This window comes from Myiozetetes cayanensis, unplaced genomic scaffold (genome assembly GCF_022539395.1).
Source record: "Myiozetetes cayanensis isolate MyiCay16 unplaced genomic scaffold, myiCay2020 scf6-25, whole genome shotgun sequence".
Classification (NCBI taxonomy): Eukaryota; Metazoa; Chordata; class Aves; order Passeriformes; family Tyrannidae; genus Myiozetetes; species Myiozetetes cayanensis.
This window is the reverse complement of record NW_026087853.1, coordinates 54,628,958-54,649,455: the sequence shown is the minus strand read 5'-3', so window position 1 is coordinate 54,649,455 and position 20,498 is coordinate 54,628,958. Positions and strand designations below refer to the sequence as shown.

At 52.8% G+C, this 20,498-nt stretch overlaps 1 protein-coding gene across 3 annotated transcripts; it reads left to right on the top strand.

The window, feature by feature from the left end:
- Positions 1-1,415: 1,415 nt before the first annotated feature.
- Positions 1,416-15,247, top strand: IVD (isovaleryl-CoA dehydrogenase). 3 transcript variants are annotated; one of them, XR_007631497.1, is made up of 13 exons: positions 1,624-1,761; positions 2,885-2,974; positions 4,259-4,310; positions 6,939-7,108; positions 8,520-8,613; positions 8,864-9,000; positions 9,495-9,591; positions 10,688-10,781; positions 11,683-11,764; positions 12,177-12,281; positions 12,854-12,926; positions 13,026-14,345; positions 14,665-15,247. XR_007631497.1 is itself a non-coding variant. In XM_050335942.1 (12 exons), the coding sequence occupies exons 2-12, from the start codon at positions 2,897-2,899 to the stop codon at positions 13,157-13,159; spliced, it is 1,116 nt and encodes a 371-aa protein (XP_050191899.1). In that variant the 5' UTR covers positions 1,416-1,540; positions 2,885-2,896; the 3' UTR covers positions 13,160-15,247. The 3 variants fall into 3 exon arrangements, 2 of the variants coding, with proteins under 2 accessions (XP_050191899.1, XP_050191898.1); XM_050335942.1 differs by lacking the exon at positions 1,624-1,761 and adding an exon at positions 1,416-1,540 and having other exon boundaries at positions 13,026-15,247; XM_050335941.1 differs by having other exon boundaries at positions 1,608-1,761; positions 13,026-15,247.
- The last annotated feature ends 5,251 nt before the right edge of the window (positions 15,248-20,498 follow it).

The window sequence follows — 20,498 nt, the reverse complement described above, 5'->3', positions numbered from 1 at the left end:
TGGAAACCTGCTTCCCTCACGACCTGTGTTCATGGCAGAGCACTATCAAGGAGTTAAAGGAGAAGAATGACAGCCTGGGCCAAGAAGTTAAGAAGCTCAAGAAGTTTCAGGAGACTTGCATGGTGATTTTAGAGAGCAAGAACATTGACCCTGGTAAGGACTCTTCGCTTCACTCGCATCCTCATACTCATTCTTCAGAATGTTTTCTTCATTTTCCTCTTGTGACTGTTCATTAGACATTTGGGCTGTGCTTCCTTGTTAAAGGAACACTGATGGAATTCCATGTTTTTTGTGGCTTAAGAGAAGAAGCTGCTTCCTGTAGTAGGCCTTGTCCTGGATAAACTAACTTAGTTTTTCTTACTGTAGAAAGTTACTTTGTAAAGCTGTTTGTTCTTACAGTAATCTCTGTACCAGAGGTTCTCTAATGCATCTCCTGAATTAGTTACAGGCAGCAACATTCTGGAGCAGGAAGAGGAGACCCAGGAATGTCAGAAACAGACAATGGTAAGAAAGGTCTGAAATGAGCTTTGAGGGGGCCTGTGTGTCTCTGCCCTTCCCTCCTGATGCTGAAACATCTGCTGGGACTCACATTTATTTGCATTATATTAAAAATTATTTTCCTCTGCAGCTTTTAACTGAGAAGCTCATAGAAGAACTGAGGCTATTTAACCAAACCTCTGGAAAAGAAAATGAGGTGCTTCAGGTGAGACTGTCCCTGACTCAACCAGGCAATGAGCAGTAGGTGCTCAGCGAGATTATTTTGCTCCTCTTTTCTCCATATGAACTGGATGAAAACCTGTAGGATTCATTTTTTGATATAAATGTGTTAAGGAAAGTGTCATACTCTTCTTCTAAATAGAGGAAGCTGCCAGCCTGGTTGTTACTCTGGAATTCAGAGAATTTGATATAACTTGGAAGCTGAGCAAGTGACCTTGGGTGGTCTCTCGGGAACTAAGAAGGGTGTAAGCACAAGCAGCTTCAATACTTACCTATACACAGACCAAAATGGACATTAAATTACAGCTCTACAGTCCTTGGGAAGAGACTTAACAGCTATTTCATTGATTAGCTCTTATGTGAGACTTGCTTAATTTTGGTTGCAGGTAAATTGACATTTTCCTCCAGCAACCAAGGTAAAGAATGCCACACTGTGCCTAGTTTAGGGGAAAGGGCTCAGATCCTTTGTCTGGAGCTGCTTTAGGACATGGTTTTGCTGTTCCTTCCTCTGATGTTGGTAACACGTGGTGTGCGCTGACTCCTCCACAGGCAGCGATGGACATGTGGAAATCAGCAGAGGAGGAGAGCCAGTGGTCCCTGGAGAACCATTCCTCCTTCCAAGCAGAAATCCAGGAGCACACAGCTACACTCGATGAGCTGCAGCACCTCCTGGCGATGTGAGGCATGAGGACGGACTGGACTGGGGTTCTGGGGTTGTGTTTGCTGTTGTACCCCTGTTTCAGCGGTCCCTGCCCCGTGCAGCCGCGGTGGCTGGATTCCCGCGTGTCCCGGTGTGTCCCGTCGGTACTTTGCTCCATTAAAGGTGCAGGACAGTCCTCCGCTCCCTCCCGGGCGGGCAGCGGGGCGGGGCCGCGCGTGCGCGCGGGGGCTCGGCGGGGAGCGGCCATGGCGGCGGCAGTGCTGGGGCGGGCGGCGGGCCGTGCGCGGCGGCCGCGGGCGGCGCTGGCGGCGGTGCTGCGGCGGGGCGGCGCGGGGCTGGCGGTGGACGACACGGTGAACGGGCTGAGCGCCGAGCAGCGCCAGGTACGGGCTGAGCGCGGAGCAGCGCCGGGGACCGGACGGGCCGGGCCGGGCCGGGCTGTGGGGGGCCGCGCCCGGGGGGTGTGGCGGGCCCCGCGCGCGCCCATTGGCCGCGAGCGGCGGGCACCGGCCAATCCCCGCGCACACGGAGGGGGCGCGGCGCGTGGCTCCGGCGCCCACGGGCACGTGGGCCGCGCGGGCCTTCCCGGCCGGGACACCTTCCCGCCTGGAGCACCCGCTCTCCTCGCCCTGGAACACCGCCCCGAGCAGCCCAACGGCCGCTGCGCCCACGCTGGGCCTCCGGCATCGGGAGTCATCTCCGGAAACGTGGGCACCGAAGGAACAAATCGCTTGGGTCTCATCAGATCCTCTCAAGAGTTGCAGCTCTCCCAGCCTGTTCTGCCCAACGGAGCACCTAAAGATTTAGGATAGTAGTTCTTAGACCTCATCACGGTCTGCAACTCCCTCCCAATGGGCAGCACCAAACTCTGCTCTGGTGACCAATGACAGGACCTGGGGAATGGCTGGAGCTGTGCCAGGGGAGGTTTAGGCTGGATATTGGGAAAAGATTCTTCCCCCAGAGGAATGTGGGGCACTGAACAGGCTCCCCAGAGCAGTGGTCATGGTCCTAAGGCTGCCACAGCTCAAGGAGCATTTGGACAATGCTCTCAGGGACAGGGTGGGATTGTTGGGGTGTCCTGTGCAGGGCCAGGAGTTGGACTTTCATCCTTGGGGGTCCCTTCCAACTCAGCATATTCTTTGTTCTATATCTAATGTGGTTTTTGGGGTTCTTGGAAGTTTTTTAATCCATCAGTGGGGAGAAAGTTGTTTGGTGGCACTGGAATCCAAGGTCTGGGTGGATTTAACGTGAAAATTCAACATATCTCTTTATTGTAAGAAAGAGAATGCTTTGGTTGCAGGGCTTAGAGAAAGGCAGGGAAGTGTGGGCATATTTTGATGGGATATTCCAGCCAATAAACTGAACCGTGGATTTCTTTATGGTCCTGTGCTTCTGGGTTTGGGATGCTGGAGTTGCCTGGCAGGGGAATGTTGGCAGGACCTGTGGGAAGATGACAAGGTATTGATGAGATGTAATATGTGTGTTTTTCCTCCCCTTTTCTCCCAGCTTAGACAGACCATGACAAAGTTCTGCCAAGAGCATTTGGCTCCAAAGGCTCAACAGATTGACCAGGAGAATGAATTCAAAGGCATGCGGGCAAGTATTCCGTGTGTGTGTGGAAAAGGGGGCTCTTGGATCTGCACACCCCAGGAACATGACGTTAGCTTTTCAAACTTAAAAGCCACAGAGAACCTTTTTATTATTTCCTCTCTTATCATGTTTTTACCAATTTTCAGCACCCTGGGGCAGAACCCAGAGATAATAATAAAAGATAGGGATAATGGTCTTGTTTAGGTTCTTATCATGGCATTTCTGCTTGACTCTGTTCAACCTCCTTCCCCTGAACAAGGTTTGTGTTTTCCTGGCTCAGTCCCTCTCTTGGACATGAGTTTCCTCTCAGATTTGTTGTGAAAATGTTGTGTGCAAATGCTGAGACGTGGGGTTTGACTGTCCAGCTGAACCTTGCCTTCCTCGTAAACCTGACGAGTTATGTGCCACGGGGTGCTTTGGAAACTGATGGAAACCAGAGATCTGACTGTTGGTTTTTATAAGCTCCACAAGACTCAGAAAGCCCTAACAAGTGCCAGGATTTCCCAGAGTTCTCATGCTGGCATTTCCAGGGATATATGTGTGGCTTTGAAGTGAAGTGTGTAAATTTACCCTGGCACTCCAGGTGTCATCCAGAGCTGTTGTATGATCCTTCTTGGAGTCTCTGGAGACTGTTCTCTGATAATTATCTTACTGCTGGACACAGAGGCCATGTGAGGAGAGCTCCCCTGGGTGTCCATTGTGTAGCAGAGGGAAGGAGCAGCAGGAAGATGGTCCCACCAGGATACATGTGCTCCTTGGTGGTGAGGACCATCCTTTCCTACTGTGTTACACCATGACTGTAACATTCCCATTTTTTAATCTCTCCCAAGGAGGCTTCCTTGCCTTTAGTTGCCAGTTCCTGTTTTACTGGAAGAAGAATAGAGAAAAAACCACTGGAAGAAGTCATTTTTAAGTGCCAGCTCACAGCAACTCTTTCTATTTCCAGGGTTTTATTCATGGAGAACTTGGGCTATTTCACTGAAATTTTACTTAAAGCGAGCAAAGATTCGAATCTCAGGAGCTGTCCTTGCAGAATTAATTTTAGCCCTGTGAATTGTCACTGAATTCCAACTCCTGCCATGTGCAGCACAACTACTGTCCTTAGGCCTGCCCGAGTTCTCGGCCCCAGGGCTGGAGCTGCACTGCAGGAGCGACAGGTGTTGATGGATTTACCTCATTCCTGTGATATCCCAGAGGCAAACTGATGTGTCCAGTGGGCTTGCTGGGGAAATGTGTTGTGCTGATGCCCTGACTGCCAGTGTGGAGTCATTGCTTGTTCTGTGTTTGTAGGACTTTTGGAAGAAACTTGGAGAGCTGGGAGTTCTGGGGATCACAGCTCCGGGTAAGTCTGTTCCTACCTTTTACTTTCTGCTGGGAGACACCACTTAAACTTTCGCTTTCCAGTCCATAACAGCCTTGTCTCTCATGTGACATCCATTCTATCCTATCTCTGTGTCTTTAAAAAACATGCCAAACTGTTGTTATTCTTCTCTGGATCCAAAGCCTTTTCCCTTGTCAGACTTCTGGATGGTTACAAAATGGCCTATCACCATTTAAAAGCACTGCTCAGAATTGGTTTCTGCAGATGTAAATGTGCACCTCAAACACATTTGTGCATTTCTAATATGAAGAAAGATTGGAAGAAGGAGAGCTAGAGGTAAAAAACAAACATTCATCTGCAATGGGAGAAGTTAAAGGGTCTAAAATAATGCTCTGACAAGCTGAGATAACTGATGGAGAGCTGACCGCAGCCAGAAGATGAGGGTAAACCTTTATTGAGCCCTGTCCAGGTCAGTGCAAGTGTTCTGATGAATGTTACAGATGAGTGTGGTGATGCTGAAAGCACCAGAGCAGGGGAATGAGGAGAAGCCCTGAGTGGAGAGAAGGGTCTGATGGGGCCTTTCTTTCCCAGTGGACAAGTCTGTTTTCTAGATGTGGCTGTGCAAAGGCCTCTGCAGGATCCAGCTGAACAGCAATGTCAGAATAACACCTCTGCCTCTCTCAGTGCTAGAAGACTCTGCATTTCTGCTTTCTCCCCCTTTCCTCTTCCCCATTTAATGCTGCTCCTGGTTTGTCTCCCTCTTCCCTTCTTTCTCCTTTGATGTTGTGCCCGAGGCTTACAGCAGTTTCCCACACCATCAGTGAGCCATCCCCTCATGAGTCCTGCCCTTGATCTCAAAGGTTTACCTCTCAAACCCTCCTACACCCAGGATTTTCCACCTTGTTTTGGATTGTGGAGTTGTGTGATTCTTTATTGACACCAGGTATGTTGGAGGAGGTGGAGCCTTGGATTTAGGATGTGGAGATGGTGTGGAATCTTACGTGGGCATACACAGTTAAATACTTGGGCACTGGTGGATCAGGTCTATTAAAGGAGCATTTTGAATAAGTACTGTTTGTTTTCTTGTTTTTAAAACTAAGCAAGCTGTGTTGTTTGTGATTTCCCATTTATTTTACGAAGGGCTAAGTTAAGAAATGCAAATATGTACTTGCCATGGAACGCTAATACAGGTATGTTATGTGTACAGAGTAACTCTGAAAGGGTAGCATCATTCTAAATCACACCATGGCTTCTGTTACACGAGGAGATGTCTGGCAGGATCATCTTCCTGTTCCTGCTGCAGGGCAAAGCAATCCTGGATCAGGACTGCTCACAGTTACCTTGCCTCTCTTGGGGCAAAAGCACCAAATCCAGCCATTTTATAGGAATTAATAGAAAACTCTCTTATTTTGACATATATTAGAAACTGTTAGCCCCATCTTTTAGGATGTTGATAGCAAACCCCTGCACTCTGGTTTGTGGTACGGAGAGGAGATTCCAGAAGATGAAGAGCCCTGCAGATAAAGGCAGGAGTTGAAACAAGTCAAGTGGGAGGAAAGGCTGCACGTGGTACCTGTGGCTGTGGGGTTCACTGGAGGGATTTGGGACCTCTCCGAGCTCAGCCCTTTGGTCTCTCTGAGCACACAGACAGATCTGCTCTTACCCCTGTTGCTCTTGTTTGCAGCCCTCACGTTGGTGATGAGTAAGTGTTCCTGAGTTTCCTCCCCCACTGCTGCTGAGTGTTTATGTCCTGATGTAGCTCTTCCCTTAGCAGTACAACCACTCGCTTCCTACTGTAGAACAAAGCATTTAGGCTGGCAAGGGACTGTATTTGTGTGTAGATAAAGTGTGGTAGGTATATATCTAAATACTTGTGTGGGCTGTTGGCTGCTCAAGGCCATTATACATCTCTCAGCCTTCTCTTTTTACTGCCTTCCCTCTCCTTGTTCTACTGTGTGACCTTTAACCCTTGCCACTAGTTTTAGGTTCAGCTCAGTGTGCCCAGCTGGGCTCTCAGTGCTACTCTGTCTCACTTCATCCTCTCTTGAAATCCACATTTTTGTCACTGGTGAATTACACGTTCTTTGTATAATTCACAGCAGTTACACTTATGTATCATTCTCATTCTGAATCGGCCACTCATCAAAATTCTGGTGTGCTGCACACTTGTGGGCTCAGAAAAGTCCTTAGTGCCCCATTTTTTGAGCAGTTTGAGGATTCCTCACCCGTTTGGGGGCAAACACATGTGGACTTCACAAACCTTGCCTGTGTTCCTTTGTCCTCTCACCTAACAGAGGTTGCACTTAGTGATTTAACCTTTATGGTCACATGAAGGTTGCACCTAAGGATGGCTGACAAGCAGGACTCGTTGTGCAGTGTCAGTATATTTGGGACGTGTCCTTGTGCATGTTCTGCATATAAACTGTGCTGTACAAGTAAATGGTTGATTATGCTGAAGAAACACCGTCCCTGTGCCTTTAGGATTAGAACTGAGATCCGGAGAGGATGGGGAGAGCCAGCAGCGCCTGGCTCAGGGACAGTGGCAGACCCAGGACCATTCCAAGTGTCCTGGATCTCAGCCGAGGCCGAGCCCAGCCCATGGGCTCTCGTGCACGTGGTGGGTAATGGGAGGTCTTTCCTCTTCCGCAGCGGAGTTCGGGGGCTCTGCCCTGGGCTACCTGGAGCATGTGCTGGTGATGGAGGAGATCTCGCGCGCGTCGGCGGCCGTGGGGCTCAGCTACGGCGCCCACTCCAACCTGTGCATCAACCAGCTCGTGCGCAACGGCAACGACGCCCAGAAACACAAGTACCTGCCCAAGGTCCGTGGCTGCAGCGGGGGGAGAGCTGGGAAGCAGCTGAGTTTGGGCTGCAGGGATGGGCGTCTTTCACAGTGTGCGATAGCAGAAACATCATCGGAATTTGGGCACCAAACCTCAGGGAATACTGAACTTGCCAGACTTGCCCTTCTGTAGCTGGTCAGTTGTCCTGTTAATCCACACTGACTTCCCTCTTCCCATGCCAAGCTCCATATCTGCAGGGCTGGAGCTGTGTTACTAAAAGAGGCTTTGAGGTGGCCCTGGTGATACTCTTCCAAGTTCCCAAATTGTTTTGAGATCTCTGAGCGAAAGCCACTGCTTTCCTATCTTATGTTCTCCATTTCTCACTGCCCAAATGCTTGACTTGCCTGCTAATTAACTACGTGTGAAACTTCATCATCGTTTGAGGCACTGGTGTTCGTGACTCCAGTGTGGTAAATGAATTTCAGTTTTTAAAGGCGCGGAAAAGCAATGAGCACATTGAACCCCAGCTACTGAGATTATCAGTGGAAGGATCAGCACGAGACACTTGATTTAAGCCGCATGCAAAGTGCAGTGTCGCTTCCTCCGAGCACTCTGCGCCCTGCAGATGCGTGACCCCGAGCTGCCCTCGTTGCTCAGGTGTATTTTCATGCCTCATCCTCAGCCCCTCAATGGGATGTGCAGCCACTTCAGCTCTGACTTGTCTGGGTTCCTGACAGAGCACTTAGAGGTGCTTCACTAGATTTGAGCAAAACTTCCATAGTGATGCACTGACAGGTTGAATTGGTTGAGCATACCTTAGGCATTGAGTCTGCTTTTTAAGGGAAAAACAGAGATCAAAAGGGGGAGAGGATGGATAAAAGTACACAGGGAGGGAAAAAAAAGGCAAGGAGAAAAGGGCAGGATGAGATAACAGCAAAGAGGAAGCAACAGCTCTGCCAGAGCCTGGTGTGAGCAGGCGCAGGAGGAGGGTGTCCATCTGCCATTGTGGGGTGAGATGTGGGGGGACTGGGCTGTGAAAACATTGTGGACAACTTCTCCAGCCCTTTTCACCCCCTCGTTGGCCTCTTGTGTTCCCCAGCTCCAGTTTGTGTAAAAGGGCAGCACACAGCACAGGCAGGAGCTGGGCAGAGACATATGGTGCCTGCGTGGTTCTTTGGCACCTTCCTCGTGTGTTGTGCAAGCAGGGCTGTGCTTGTCTAGCTCAGGCAGAGCTGAGTCATCTTCTCATCCCACTGGGATGTGGTTCTGTTCCCTGAGCTCAGCATGAGGGAGCTCCTGCTTGGGCTGTGCTGGGAACAGCAGCTCTTGGTTTTGTTCCTGCGGAGAACGGGGGCTGTGGAGGTTCAGTGAAAACAGCCAGGGAGGGTAAAGAGGGAACAAACAATGCTGCTGCTCTCCCCCTTTTGCCTGTGGTGGTGTTTTCTTCCAGCTGATCAGCGGGGAGCACATCGGGGCCCTGGCCATGAGCGAGCCCAACGCTGGCTCCGATGTCGTGTCCATGAAGCTGAAAGCAGATAAGAAAGGTGAGGCCTGTCCCCTACTGCCCAGGGAGGTGAGGGGTTCACCATCCCTGGAGTTGTCCAAGGAACATGGCACTCAGTGCTCTGGGCTGGGTGACAAGGTGGGGATGGGGCACGTGGACTTGATGAATTTGGAGGGCTTTTCCGACCTAAATGATCCTGGGATTCTGTGAATCCTGTTTGGGAATACACAGAATGGGGATATTGGTATTGCTCTGTTGTGAGCTAACAGATTTCATCTCTTGGCTTGCAGGAGACTACTTTGTTCTGAACGGGAACAAGTTCTGGATCACCAACGGGCCGGATGCAGATGTGCTCATTGTTTATGCTAAAACTGACATCACTGCAGTCCCAGCCTCCCGGGGGATCACTGCCTTCATCGTGGAGAGGGTGGGTTCAACCATTCCCACAGCTTGTTAACACTGAATCCCTCACTGCCTCGTTTGTAGCCAGCTGGTTTTCCTTCTAGAACTGTCAGCCCCTTGCTCGAAGACAAACTACTTTCTGCCTGAAAAGCAGAAAAGGAATCTTTAATAAAATAATATAAAAGCTCAGGGATCCTGGTGGACTTAACCTGGTGATTAGAATAGTTTAGTTACTGGCAGAACTTCAACCCTTGCTGTAGGAGAGGCTGTGTTGGCAGCTGTCCACACAGTTCATTTATATAGCATTTATGTGAATTAGAAAATGGGTGTACAGGGTTCGTGTGTGGGTGTTTCTCTGCACTTGCACTTACACCTGTTCTAGGTCCCAGTTCCTTTGACTCCCTCCTGGCACCCTGCACATATTCCTGTGGTCAGGGGAAATCTCACAGACCTCTCGTGACTTTCCTTAGTCTGTCAGAACTGAAATATGAACTGTACTTTTACTGCCTTGACTTTCAGGGAATGCCTGGTTTCAGGACAGCCCAGAAGCTGGATAAGCTGGGAATGAGAGGGTCTAACACCTGTGAACTGATCTTTGAAGACTGCAAGGTCCCCGGTGAGTTGAGTTCCAATCAGGGCAGTTTCCTGCCTGATCAGATAAGTTGGATCACTAATTACACCCATGTTCAGCCTGTGACCCAGAGGGCTTTGCAGATCTTATCTGCCTCCAGGAGACCTGGTGGAACTGGAAGTGCAATCTGATGGATTGCAGGGAGGGAGCACATCCCTTGTCAGGCCACTGCTGTTTCGGCCTCACGGACCCAACTCTCAACCACTGCTTCTCCAAAGCCTCGCTGAGGCTTCCCAGGAAACTCCTTCCCATTAGAGCTCCCATCTCATGTGTGGGTGAGCTGCTTTCCCCGTGGAAGGTTTTGTCCCTGGAGACTCTCCAACAGGCTTTTGGGTTGCCTGTAACATCAAGTTACTATGGGGTCAGGGCCTGAAAATGGACATCCTTACCCCACTAATTAGTACAGCAGAGGCCTCTGTAATAGCAATATTTGTTATGCCAGTGGCTATTTTTGTTGACAGAAGAATTCCAGCCTCTCTAGGGCTAGTGGAGATGTCTTATCCAGAATCATGAAAACCAGGATTGCACATCTGCAAAGCCAGGAGCTCTCCTGCTCCCCATACACCACCAAAAGCCAAAGTGGAAGAGTTTCAGCTGAAATCTGACATTTCTAACTGTACTGGACTCCTCCACTCTGAGATCAGAAAGGCCAGTGCCCCAGTCCTCTGATCATCCCCCAGGAATCATCTGCAGGGAGCAGCGTGTTCTCATGGAAACGGGGTGTCCATTTTGTGGTAACTTGGAGAGGCTCATCACTGCAGTGTTGGAAGTGAACACACTTGGCACTCTGGCCATTAGTGCTCCTCCTGATCTTTGGTCTTGGAAGCTGAACCAGTTTGAGACCATTTCATGTGACTGCAGGATATTCAGTCCTTTTTCATGGAATCCCAGACTGGTTTGGATCAGAAGGGACCTTGAAGGTCATCCCATTCCACCCCCTGCCATGGGCAGGGACACCTCCCACCAGCCCTGGTCGCTGCAAGCCCTGGAGAACACAGGTCCTCAGACAAACACAGGTCCTCAGACAGCAGCTGGGCTGAGTTTTGCACAAAAATAATCACTTTTCCTCTGCCCTTTGCAGCTGAAAATGTCTTGGGGGCCCTGAGCAAAGGAGTCTACGTCCTGATGAGTGGATTGGACCTGGAGAGGCTTGTGCTGTCTGGTGGGCCCTTGGGGTAAGGGTCTGTCATCTCTGACAGGGTGTAAGGCCAGAAGGGTCCTTGGGGGCCACCAGGCCCGGTGGGGCCCCCTCAGGGGCTGCAGCTCTCAGTAGGATATGTGTCCTGGATGGAGAACTGGGATATTGGGGCAGCAGGAGAGTAGAGGCTGGATCAGGCATGGGAAGGAAGCGAGGTGCAGAGGAGGCAGGAGCAGGGAGATCCTGGGGGGTACCCCAGCCCAAACCAGCACAGGACACCAGCACCGGTGGCTGCTCCACTGGACTCTCCTGGAGTGTGCTTTGGAAAAGATTGCTACCCAGAGATGGTAAATCTGCCTCATTCCCCCATTGCTGGCTTGTGTATCCCTCCAGTGTGGATTATTCTGGGAATAACCAGCTCATTTGCATTCCTGATTCCTTAAAATCTTTTATTCATTTATTCAGTTCTTAAACTTCACAGTAACTATTTGTACCCCACTCAAATGGTCTCTCTGGACTAATCCTCACATGGAAGGACCAACTTCCACAAAGCAGGAGGAGGATGGAGGATTTTCCCACTCCTTGTTCTTGCCTGTGCTTTTTTTATGGCATTGGCTGGTATTCCTTAAGCTGGGAGCTCTGGAGATGTGAGGCAGCACAAACTGTCCTGGCTGTGGTTGTGAGGAAGCTCTCCAAGTCTCAGTCACTGAATTACAAGGCCAGGCCTTACCACAGGATGCTCCCAAAGGAGCACCAGGGAGAAATGCGGGACCTTTGGATTTTATTCTCAGCCTTGTTTGATTGGAGCTGTGGGAAGACAGCAGGATATCATTTAGCTGTGAGAATCTTTATGCCTTGGGTTACTCTTCCAAAGCTAAATCATTATTAATGAATAGTTCTGCTGTTTCCCCTGTCCTGCATACCTGTGCTTTCCTTAGGCTCATGCAAGCTGTTCTCGACCATGCAATTCCATACCTGCATGTCAGAGAAGCATTTGGACAGAAAATTGGCCACTTCCAGGTGAGGCAGAGGAGGAATGTTTGTCCTCTTTTCTCTTCAGAATGGGAACACCAAGAGCTTTGTTGTGGGGAGGGGCGCTTTGCATGGAGTCTGTGCTAGGGCTGCATGATGTGAGGACGGTCTCGTGGAAGGTTCCCAGCCCATGGCAGGGGGATGGAACTGGGTGAGCTTTGAGGCCCCTTCCAATGCAAACAATTCTGGGATTCTAAGATGTGATGAGAAGGCAAAGGGATCTCTGAGCCTGCTCCCCCGAGGCTGCTGTGGGGGGTGAGCGGCTGTGGCCGATACCTGGGAGTGTCACTTAAGAGAACCTGCAGCTCCCTCATGGCTGCTGGATCCATGTCCTTTCCCATGTCTGGTGGGGTGGGTGAGCCCTGTTAACTGCTGTGCTGAGCGTGTCCCGTGTGTGCAGCTCATGCAGGGGAAGATGGCAGACATGTACACGCGGCTCATGGCGTGCCGGCAGTACGTCTACAACGTGGCCAAGGCCTGTGACCAGGGCCACTTCAACGCCAAGGTGAGCTCAGCTCCCGCCCGGGCCGGCTGTTCTGGGGCAGTCCCTCTGGTCCCAGAGCCCAGCCCGGGGGGAGGCTCTCTACAAGCAGCCCTCACAGCCCAAAGGACCATTTTCCACTTCCAAATGAAAAGCAAGGCAACAGCTTTAGCAGCATCAGAAGGTGTTTATTGGAAGCCCAAACACCTCTCCTGGCTGTTGTAAGGGCTGGAGCAGTCGTTGGGGGTGTTGTCACCTCCACGATGTCACCACGCCTCTGTCAGAGGAGGGGACTGAGCGTTTAGCAGCGGGAGCACAGAGCTCTGCATCCCAAATCAACTCACGTTGGGCTCCTGGGGTTTGATGGGTGTCTGTGAGAGGCCAGCTCCCCTAGTGCTCTCTTGGTCTCTTTTTTCTCCTCTTTCTGTCTTCATGAGGCATTTACAGACCTGCCTCGAGTGTTGGGCGGTGACAGGGACGCTGCTGCAGCCCCCTGTGCCCTGGGATCAGACGTTCAGGGTTCTTAGCAGGTGTAGAGCCATGGCAAGGTCAGGGCAGCAGGGCCCCCTCTGCTGACTGTGCCCTGTGTCCCGCAGGACTGCGCCGGGGTGATCCTGTACTCGGCAGAGTGCGCGACACAGGTGGCTCTGGATGGGATCCAGTGCCTGGGTGAGTCCCTGCCGGCTCCAGAGAGCTCTTGTCTCTCCCACCCCACCCTCCACCCCTGGAGTGGGCACCAGGGCTGACGATGGCTTGTTGTGGGTGCAGGTGGCAATGGCTACATCAACGACTACCCCATGGGGCGGTTCCTGCGCGACGCCAAGCTCTACGAGATCGGGGCGGGCACCAGCGAGGTGCGCAGGCTCATCATCGGCAGGGCCTTCAACGCCACCTTCCAGTAAAGTCCCTGGGGCAGGGGCAGCACTGGCACCACGAGGCCTTGAGCACGAGGCTGAAACGCACAACTGCTTCCCGCTTGCCGTCCTGGCGCTGCCACCCATGGACTCCCCTCCGCCTGCTCTGGCAACAGAGGCTGCTGGGCTGGGCTGGGCTGGGACAAAGGAATCAGAGGGTGGCATGGCAGGAGAAGGGTTTTGTCTCGTGATCATCCTGATTCACACTGTTCATGAGCTGTTGATCCTCAGCATTGCAGGGCTGAGGGTTGTCCCCCCACCAGGACAGACTAGCGAGGGCTGTGCAGCCATTGCTGAGCACAGAAAGTCAACCCAAAAAAGCCAAAACGGACAAGGAGGGAACAACTTTATTCTTTTCCAAAAGTGCCATTAACCAGTTAGCATTTAGCATATTGCCACTGGAAGGTGGAACTTCCCACTGTGCCCTTCCAGTGGGATTAATGCCTTCCATTTTGGGAACTCCACGCCAGCATCGTGGGGTGGCTGCTCATCAATGCTCAACATCATCCATGCCCAGGCAGTGTTTTAGGTGCTGATTCCTAAAGCCTCCTTAAATCCCACATCTGTTTGTTTGCAGAATTCCTTTCTATTTGCAGAATTCTTTTCATATTCTGGCTGCTTCTGGAGGCATTTCGGTGCAGCCCTGAGTCCTTGCTGTGCTGACCAACGGCTCCCACCAGGTCATGCCCTCAGAGGTGCCACCACCCATCACTCTGGGGACAGTCAGACCTGCATTGTGACATCTGTGCATGAAGCAGGCAGGAGGAGCTGGCTTTTTGCGGGGTTTTGTTCTCCGGGGGTTGTTGTTTTGGCAAAGCCTGTCCTCACACTCCACCTCCAGCTGGGGCGAGCGCAGGGTGTTTGGGGGTGATCCCAGTGTATATTTTGTACAGCAGACTGAGGTTGATCCAGCTTTGTTAAAGGAAATTGCACAGTGTCCTGCCAGCCTTAAAAGAGTGAATCACAAATCAAAGTGGGATGCTGGAAATACGATTGAACAGTTAATTAATTAAACAGTTGCCATGTAGGCAACTCCCAACAGTTTTAACAAAAACCACCTTGAAGTGTGTGTGTTTTTTGGTTGTAGTTCACACCTGTCCATACCAGGGGACAGACTGACACACAATTTTAAAATGCCGCAGATTGAAGAAAATTCACCTTCCTCAGTCACCAGGTAAGTCAACAGGAGTTTATAAAAGTCATAAAGAGCCAGAAGAGCTTCTGAAGTCCTGGTGGCAGCACTTCTTCCTAAACTTGGTATTTACCCAGCCTCAGTGGGCCTTCACTTTGGAAGCACTTTGGAAGTGTTTAATTTTCAGCCTGAATCTCTGGATGAGGGTGTGGACAGAGGTGGCCTGTCAGGAATATCTCCCTGAGCTGCACCAAATGCTGTGGAAGTGAACCTTGAGGTGCACGTGGGAAACACTCTGTGCACTGTTGTACAGGGCTGTAAGAATTTACTCACATGACCAGACATTTATGTTTTATCACAGCACAGTTCCTGGATCACTGCTAAGATCCATCCCTGCCAGAGGAGCTTCTCCAAGGAGTGTCAGAGCCACAACAGGGCGGTGTGAGATTCAGATTGTTAAAAATAGCTTTTCTAGGCAGAAGGGACCCGGAGATTTTTAAACCTGTCCTCTACCACTGATTTTAATACACATAATAAATAATGCCTTCACTTCCCAGGCTGATCAGCACCTTGGAGTTGAAGGTAAAATGAATCAATGTCTAAGGGATCAGGGGACAGGAGAGGGAGAGATTCATAAATCCTCAGCAGGGTCATGTTACTCAAATCTCACTCCCTTCCACAGCTGCCTTGGGAAAGGGCTGGAAAGAAGGGCTTGGGAGGGCTTCTTGAGGAAAAAGGGGTTAATATTTATGCTACACTAATAAAATCAGCTTTTGCTGTGGCCTGTGCTCCTGGAGGGGTCCCAGCAGAGGGAAGTGCAGGATCTGGTTCCTGAGCTGGCAGCAGCGGGTCCAGTGTTGCTTTCCCTGCTTATCCCTCCCTCTGCCTTCCCAACCACAGCTTCTCCCCCTAATTCTCATTTAAAATAAATACATTTACAGTGATCCATGTGGGCTGTGCCTCAGGCCTCCTCTGGAGAGCAGCAGAGCTAACAGGGAACACACAGGGTGCTGTGCCTCTGGACATGATCCAACTGTGTCTGCCATGGATTTGTGATGGAAATTGGCCTGGCCTGACAGCCCTTGGCTGGTGGCAGGGTTGGATGTGCTGCATCTTCCCTGCTTTTCGAGATCCTTGCCCTGTATGCAGCTGGCTGACCACTGAGCAGAGGAGGCATGGAGAGCAGAGGGAATTATTCATGAAGGTAACACAATTTATTTCAGCAGTGTGGGATTTGGAATGAGGTTCACCAAGTGACAGCAAGAAAGGACATAGCGTCAAGCTGTGCCAGGAGAGGTTCAGGCTCAACATCAGGAGGAATTTCTTCCTGGAAAGGGTGGTCAGGCCTTGGCAGGGGCTGCCTAGGGAGGTGGGGGAGTCCCCACCCTTGGAGGTGTCCAAGGAAGGACTGGCCATGGCACTCAGTGCTCTGGTCTAGTGACAAGGTGGGGATGGGGCACAGGGTGGACTCCATGGGCTGGGAGTGCCTTTCCAACGTCAAGGATTCTGGGATCCATAAGGAAGTGGCTCATAGCTTATTGGGAATGCAGAAATGCTGCCTGTGCTGGGGAAGGCAGGAGGGAGAACCTGTGCCCGGCAGAGCCCTCCACTGAAGGGGCTCTGAGGTGTTCCCAGGTTGCTTTGGCTGCGTGAAGCCTCTGTCCTGGAGTAGCCAGAGCGGTGTCACAGGTCAGCAGTTGATTCACGTGCTTTGGGCACAGGAAGGGCTGGACTGTGTCCTCCTGCCATGGCTGCTGCAGCTCTGCTCTCTTCAGCTCCTCCTCTCTTCAGCGAGGAGCTGTGGTAAATTCCTCACGCCAGCGCTGTCAGGAACTTGTTTGTAACTTGTTCCTTAATTGATCCCTTTTGCTCCGTGAGTCCTCTCTGGAGCTGTTTGCAGGGAAAGCCAACCTGGAGTAGAAAAACTGGGCTCATACTGGGCTGGGGCACTGCCAGTGCTTGATGCAGAAACCTGAGGCAAGTAAAAGATGTAGCAGAGAGGATGGGCTGTGACATCTCGGGGGTCCTGCCTCGCGCTGCCCAGGGCAGAAGGGACCACAGCTCCTCTAAGTCCTGTCCTGGAGTTTTAGCAGGGGCTGGTGGTGCTGGGGATGCCCACAGCACGAGGGAGCTGTTTGATGTGCAAACACACCAGGGATATCTGTGTTAAAACGTGTCTGCAAGGGAAAAGCTGCTGTGGAGGGTCTGGGCCACAGTGGGGCCACCAGGGCTTCCAGCCCCCGGGCCTGGGGAGCCACAGCTGGGCTGTGATTCCAGCAAACCTCTGAGCAAGATCAAACCACACCGAGAGGTGCAGGATGTGGGAGAGGGCTCCGTGTTTGCACAGCTCCCTGGCAGGGCAGTGGCTGTCCCCACTCCTCTGCAGGGACCTGGGTGCCGTGCTTTCCCACCCAAAAACCCCTCCCGAGTCCTGCTGGGGCTGCCAGATGGGATTCCCAGCTGCTCTGTGTCACTACCTGTTCCAGGGGCGGGCAGGAACCCTCAGCCCGTGCTCAGGGCAGTGTGTGTGCTCGGGGCTGTGTGTTTGTGGGGCAGAGGATGCGGTTTCGTGCCTGCGGGGCTGCTCCATGAGGGGAAGTGAGGCTTTGACAACCCGCGGAGAGATGGTGTTTCCCTCCCGTGCTGGGTCTGAGTGATTTCAGTACAGGGTGACACATAACGAAAGTGTCAGCGAGTCCTGATTTCACTGTGCGGGGCTGTGCTGAGGCCAAGCCCTGTGGTGGTGGCTGAGCAGCGTGTGGCTCATTGCTCCATCCCTGTTCAGGAGCCTCCCTACTGCTCCCCCCTCCCTCCTGCATCGCCACTCACCTCTCAGCCCCCCCCGGGGCTCCGGGCAGGGTTAAACACGGGGGACAGAAAGCGACCTGCTGCTGTAGCACCTCTGTGTCCCCACATGTGGGTGATGAGCTGGTTTCTCTGCCAGGGTGAGGGAGGAGAGCCCACAGAGCCACGTGTGCCCGCGGCCAGGGGTGCAGGCAGAGAGGACACGATGCGGGTGTCCCGCCCGCTCCATCCCCGCGTCCTGCCGGCAGCTGCCCGCTCCTCCCGCACGGCTGTGCCGGCCGCGCTGCCCTCGCTGCGAGGCACCCGCTCCTCCCAGCCACGGCCCCGCAGCAAGCCTGGAAAGAGATTTCTTTTCAATCTATACAAGAATTCACAACTGTGAAGGGGAGACAAAAACATTCTTGAGCCGAGGGGACAATATTGAGCGAGGGGGGCGCGGGGGGGCCGCGGGATTACTGTAGCACAGCCCGGGGTCGCCCCGCTTGCACCTGCTGTTTGCTGAAAGGCTGATGCTGAGCAACAAGCAGCTGATGCTGAGGCCCAGTTGTCAGCCTGAATGGAGGGAAAAAGGCTGGAGCGGCGCTCGCCAAAGGGAATGGCAGCGGCCCAGCGCCGGCGGGAGGGGGGAGCTGCCGGGGAAGGGGGGACAGCAGCCGGCTCCCCTCGGCACGTGGAGCTCCAGGCGGACCCGGAGATGTGGGGATCTGTCATTCCGAAGGGATCTAGGAGAAATGGGGTGATCCTGAACCCCTGAAGAACACGAGCTCTCCGGAAGCTCCTCCTTGCTCCAGCCCTGAGCTGCCACAATGAGTGGGGGGGTGATGTCCCCGACACTTTGAGGCACTGCTGCTGCAGGACACCCTGCCCCTCTCCACTGATGTCCCCCAGGCAAGAGGAAGGATTCTTTTCAGGAAGAATTTCTTCAAGGAAAGGGTGGTCAGGCATTGGAAGGAGCTGCCCAGGGAGGTGGTGGAGTCCCCCTCCCTGGAGGTGTGCAAGGAACGTGGCACTCAGTGCTCTGGGCTGGGTGACAAGGTGGGCATCGGGCACAAGATGGACTCGAGGTGGATCTTCCCATACAGAGCAGGGCAGAGAGGGAACAGGGAGTTTCTGGAGGTGTCTCAGTGGATTGAGGGGCTGCCCCCTCCTTCATGGGGCTGTCTGGAGTCGGAGCAGGGACTGCCCGGAGGGGGATTTTCCAGCCCTCTGCTGCAGCTGCTTCCCAGAACAGAGGCGGGAGCGTTTTCCTGCAGCTGTTGGAGGGATGGAAACAGCCTGTGTGCCCCGAGTGTCTGCAGGGCTGTACTGGATCGATGCTCCCGCCGTGGGCTGACCATCCCCTGTGCTGGGGCTTCAGGAAGCGCACAGCCTATGTCTGAGTCCTCTCCGTGCCTTGCTGCAGGGAAAACAAGCCCAGCATCCGTCTGAAGAAGCTTGAGACCTGCAGGAAAGGAAAAAGCAGGAGCTGCGAGCTGCCTGGTGAGTCTGACCCAGAGGAGAAGAGCAAATGGTTATTTTTGGAGCCCAGTGGGGTCCCTGATGTGATTTAGGGCCTGGGTGCTCCTGCTGGCACGAGGGGGTGGCCTGGCCCTGTTCCTGCCGACGGGACCTGCCTGGGAAATCCCCAGGGATGGTTTCTCTGCCGTGGGCACAGCTGAAGCTCCAGCTCTGGGAGCTTCCCCGAGGAGCTGGCATCACATCGGCACTGAATGTGCCCGCCCGGGGCTGGTGTTCCCCAGGGCCGGCGTTTCCAACCTGGCTCCGCAGAGCTTCCCAGGGGACCACAAGGGCGTGTGACACTCGAGGCTGGGAAGGGCACTGTCTTTCCTGGATCTTTACAAGGACCATCCCCTGATCTGGGAGCAGCCCTTGCTTCCCCATCCCTGCTGAGATGTGATGTCAGTCCCCAGGGATCCCTGTACCGTGGGAGCAGCCAGTATCCACCTGGGACCTGGGGCTGGTTTCTCCCCTGAGGAGGTGGCTGTGTCGCAGCACGCAGAGCAACCCACCCTCTTCTATGATGACTAAGCATGACTTGGAAAACCAGCAGCCTCCCTGCAGCTTCCACAGGCTGCTGTTGTTATTAGAAAACCCCTTTCATCTCTGTTTTCTCTGTGGCAGCATCTCCTGGGAACCACAGGCAGGATGCAGCCCGTTCTGCCCACAGTCCTTTGCACACAGGTCAGAACCTCAGCACCCCTGAGCTCCCCAAATCTGCTGCCAGCAGGATGTTGGGTCCACCCTCCTCTGCCCCCGGTCCCAGGTCAGGCTGGAGATGAACATCCTCAGAGTGATCCTCAGGGGCAGGAATCCTTTGCCTCCTGCTCTTTGCTTGATTTGCCTTTGCTCCCGAGCCAGGTGTGATGGAGGGAGGCTGCGCTCCAGCACGGAGCTCCTGCCAGGAGCTGTCAGGAGCCACAGACAAGCAGATGATTGAAAAGCCAACGTGCCACAGCAGGGCTGGTTTGAGTTGCAAAAGAGCTGGTTTTGGTGAAATCTAAAAAAGACACTGCGAGTTCAGGCAGGTCCCACCTCTGGGCTGTTGTTTGTGAGGGCAGGGGTGGCACTGATCCCCAAAATCCAGGTTCTGGGAGGGGCACAGGGCAGGACCAGCTGCAGCATCCCTTGGGGAGAGAGGGCTCATGGACCAGCAAGGGAATAATCGCCTCCATGGCAGCTGTGGGTCTACCAAGGGAATCTATTTACCCCTGCCAGGTGAGCGCCTCATCCCTTGGAAGGGACCGAGCTGTGCTGAGGGCTGAAGGAACTTGCCCAGGGTTGTCAGGGTTGTCTGCAGCAGAGAAGAGCAAAAACCCCTGTTGGCCTTTGAGTCACTGTTATTTTTGATTCATCTCATGGTTAAAAAACAGAGTTTGGTGCTGCTGGGTCAGGACTTGGTGTCCAATCATCAGTGATTCTTACGCCTTTCTCTGGGGAGTTAAAAAGCTTTTAAATGCTTAACAAATTCCCTCTGCAGGTTCTTCAATATGGCATCGACCTCCTTCCCAGCATCCCAGGATAACCCACATAGGTTCACCTCCGCTTCAGGTAGACCAAGACCAGAACCAGCCTCATTTTCCCCTCCCTGCCTGATATCGAGGTGAAAATGCACAAAAGAGCCAAAAAGAAGAGGCTGAGCAGGGACTGCACACGGGCAAGTCACTGCTGTCATCAGGGCAGGGCCTTTAATTGCTGAGTCTCTTCTGCCTGTGCCCGAAGAGCTGATCCCAGGTGACTCCAACGGACAATGCCATTTAAATCAATTATCTCCCCTCTTGGAGCCATCCAGCCTCTCCCTCCTTCACCATGCAGCCACGAGCCCCATCATTTATTCATCCTCGGCTGCACTTAAACATCTGCTCCGCTGCCATTGGAGTTTGGCAGAGCATT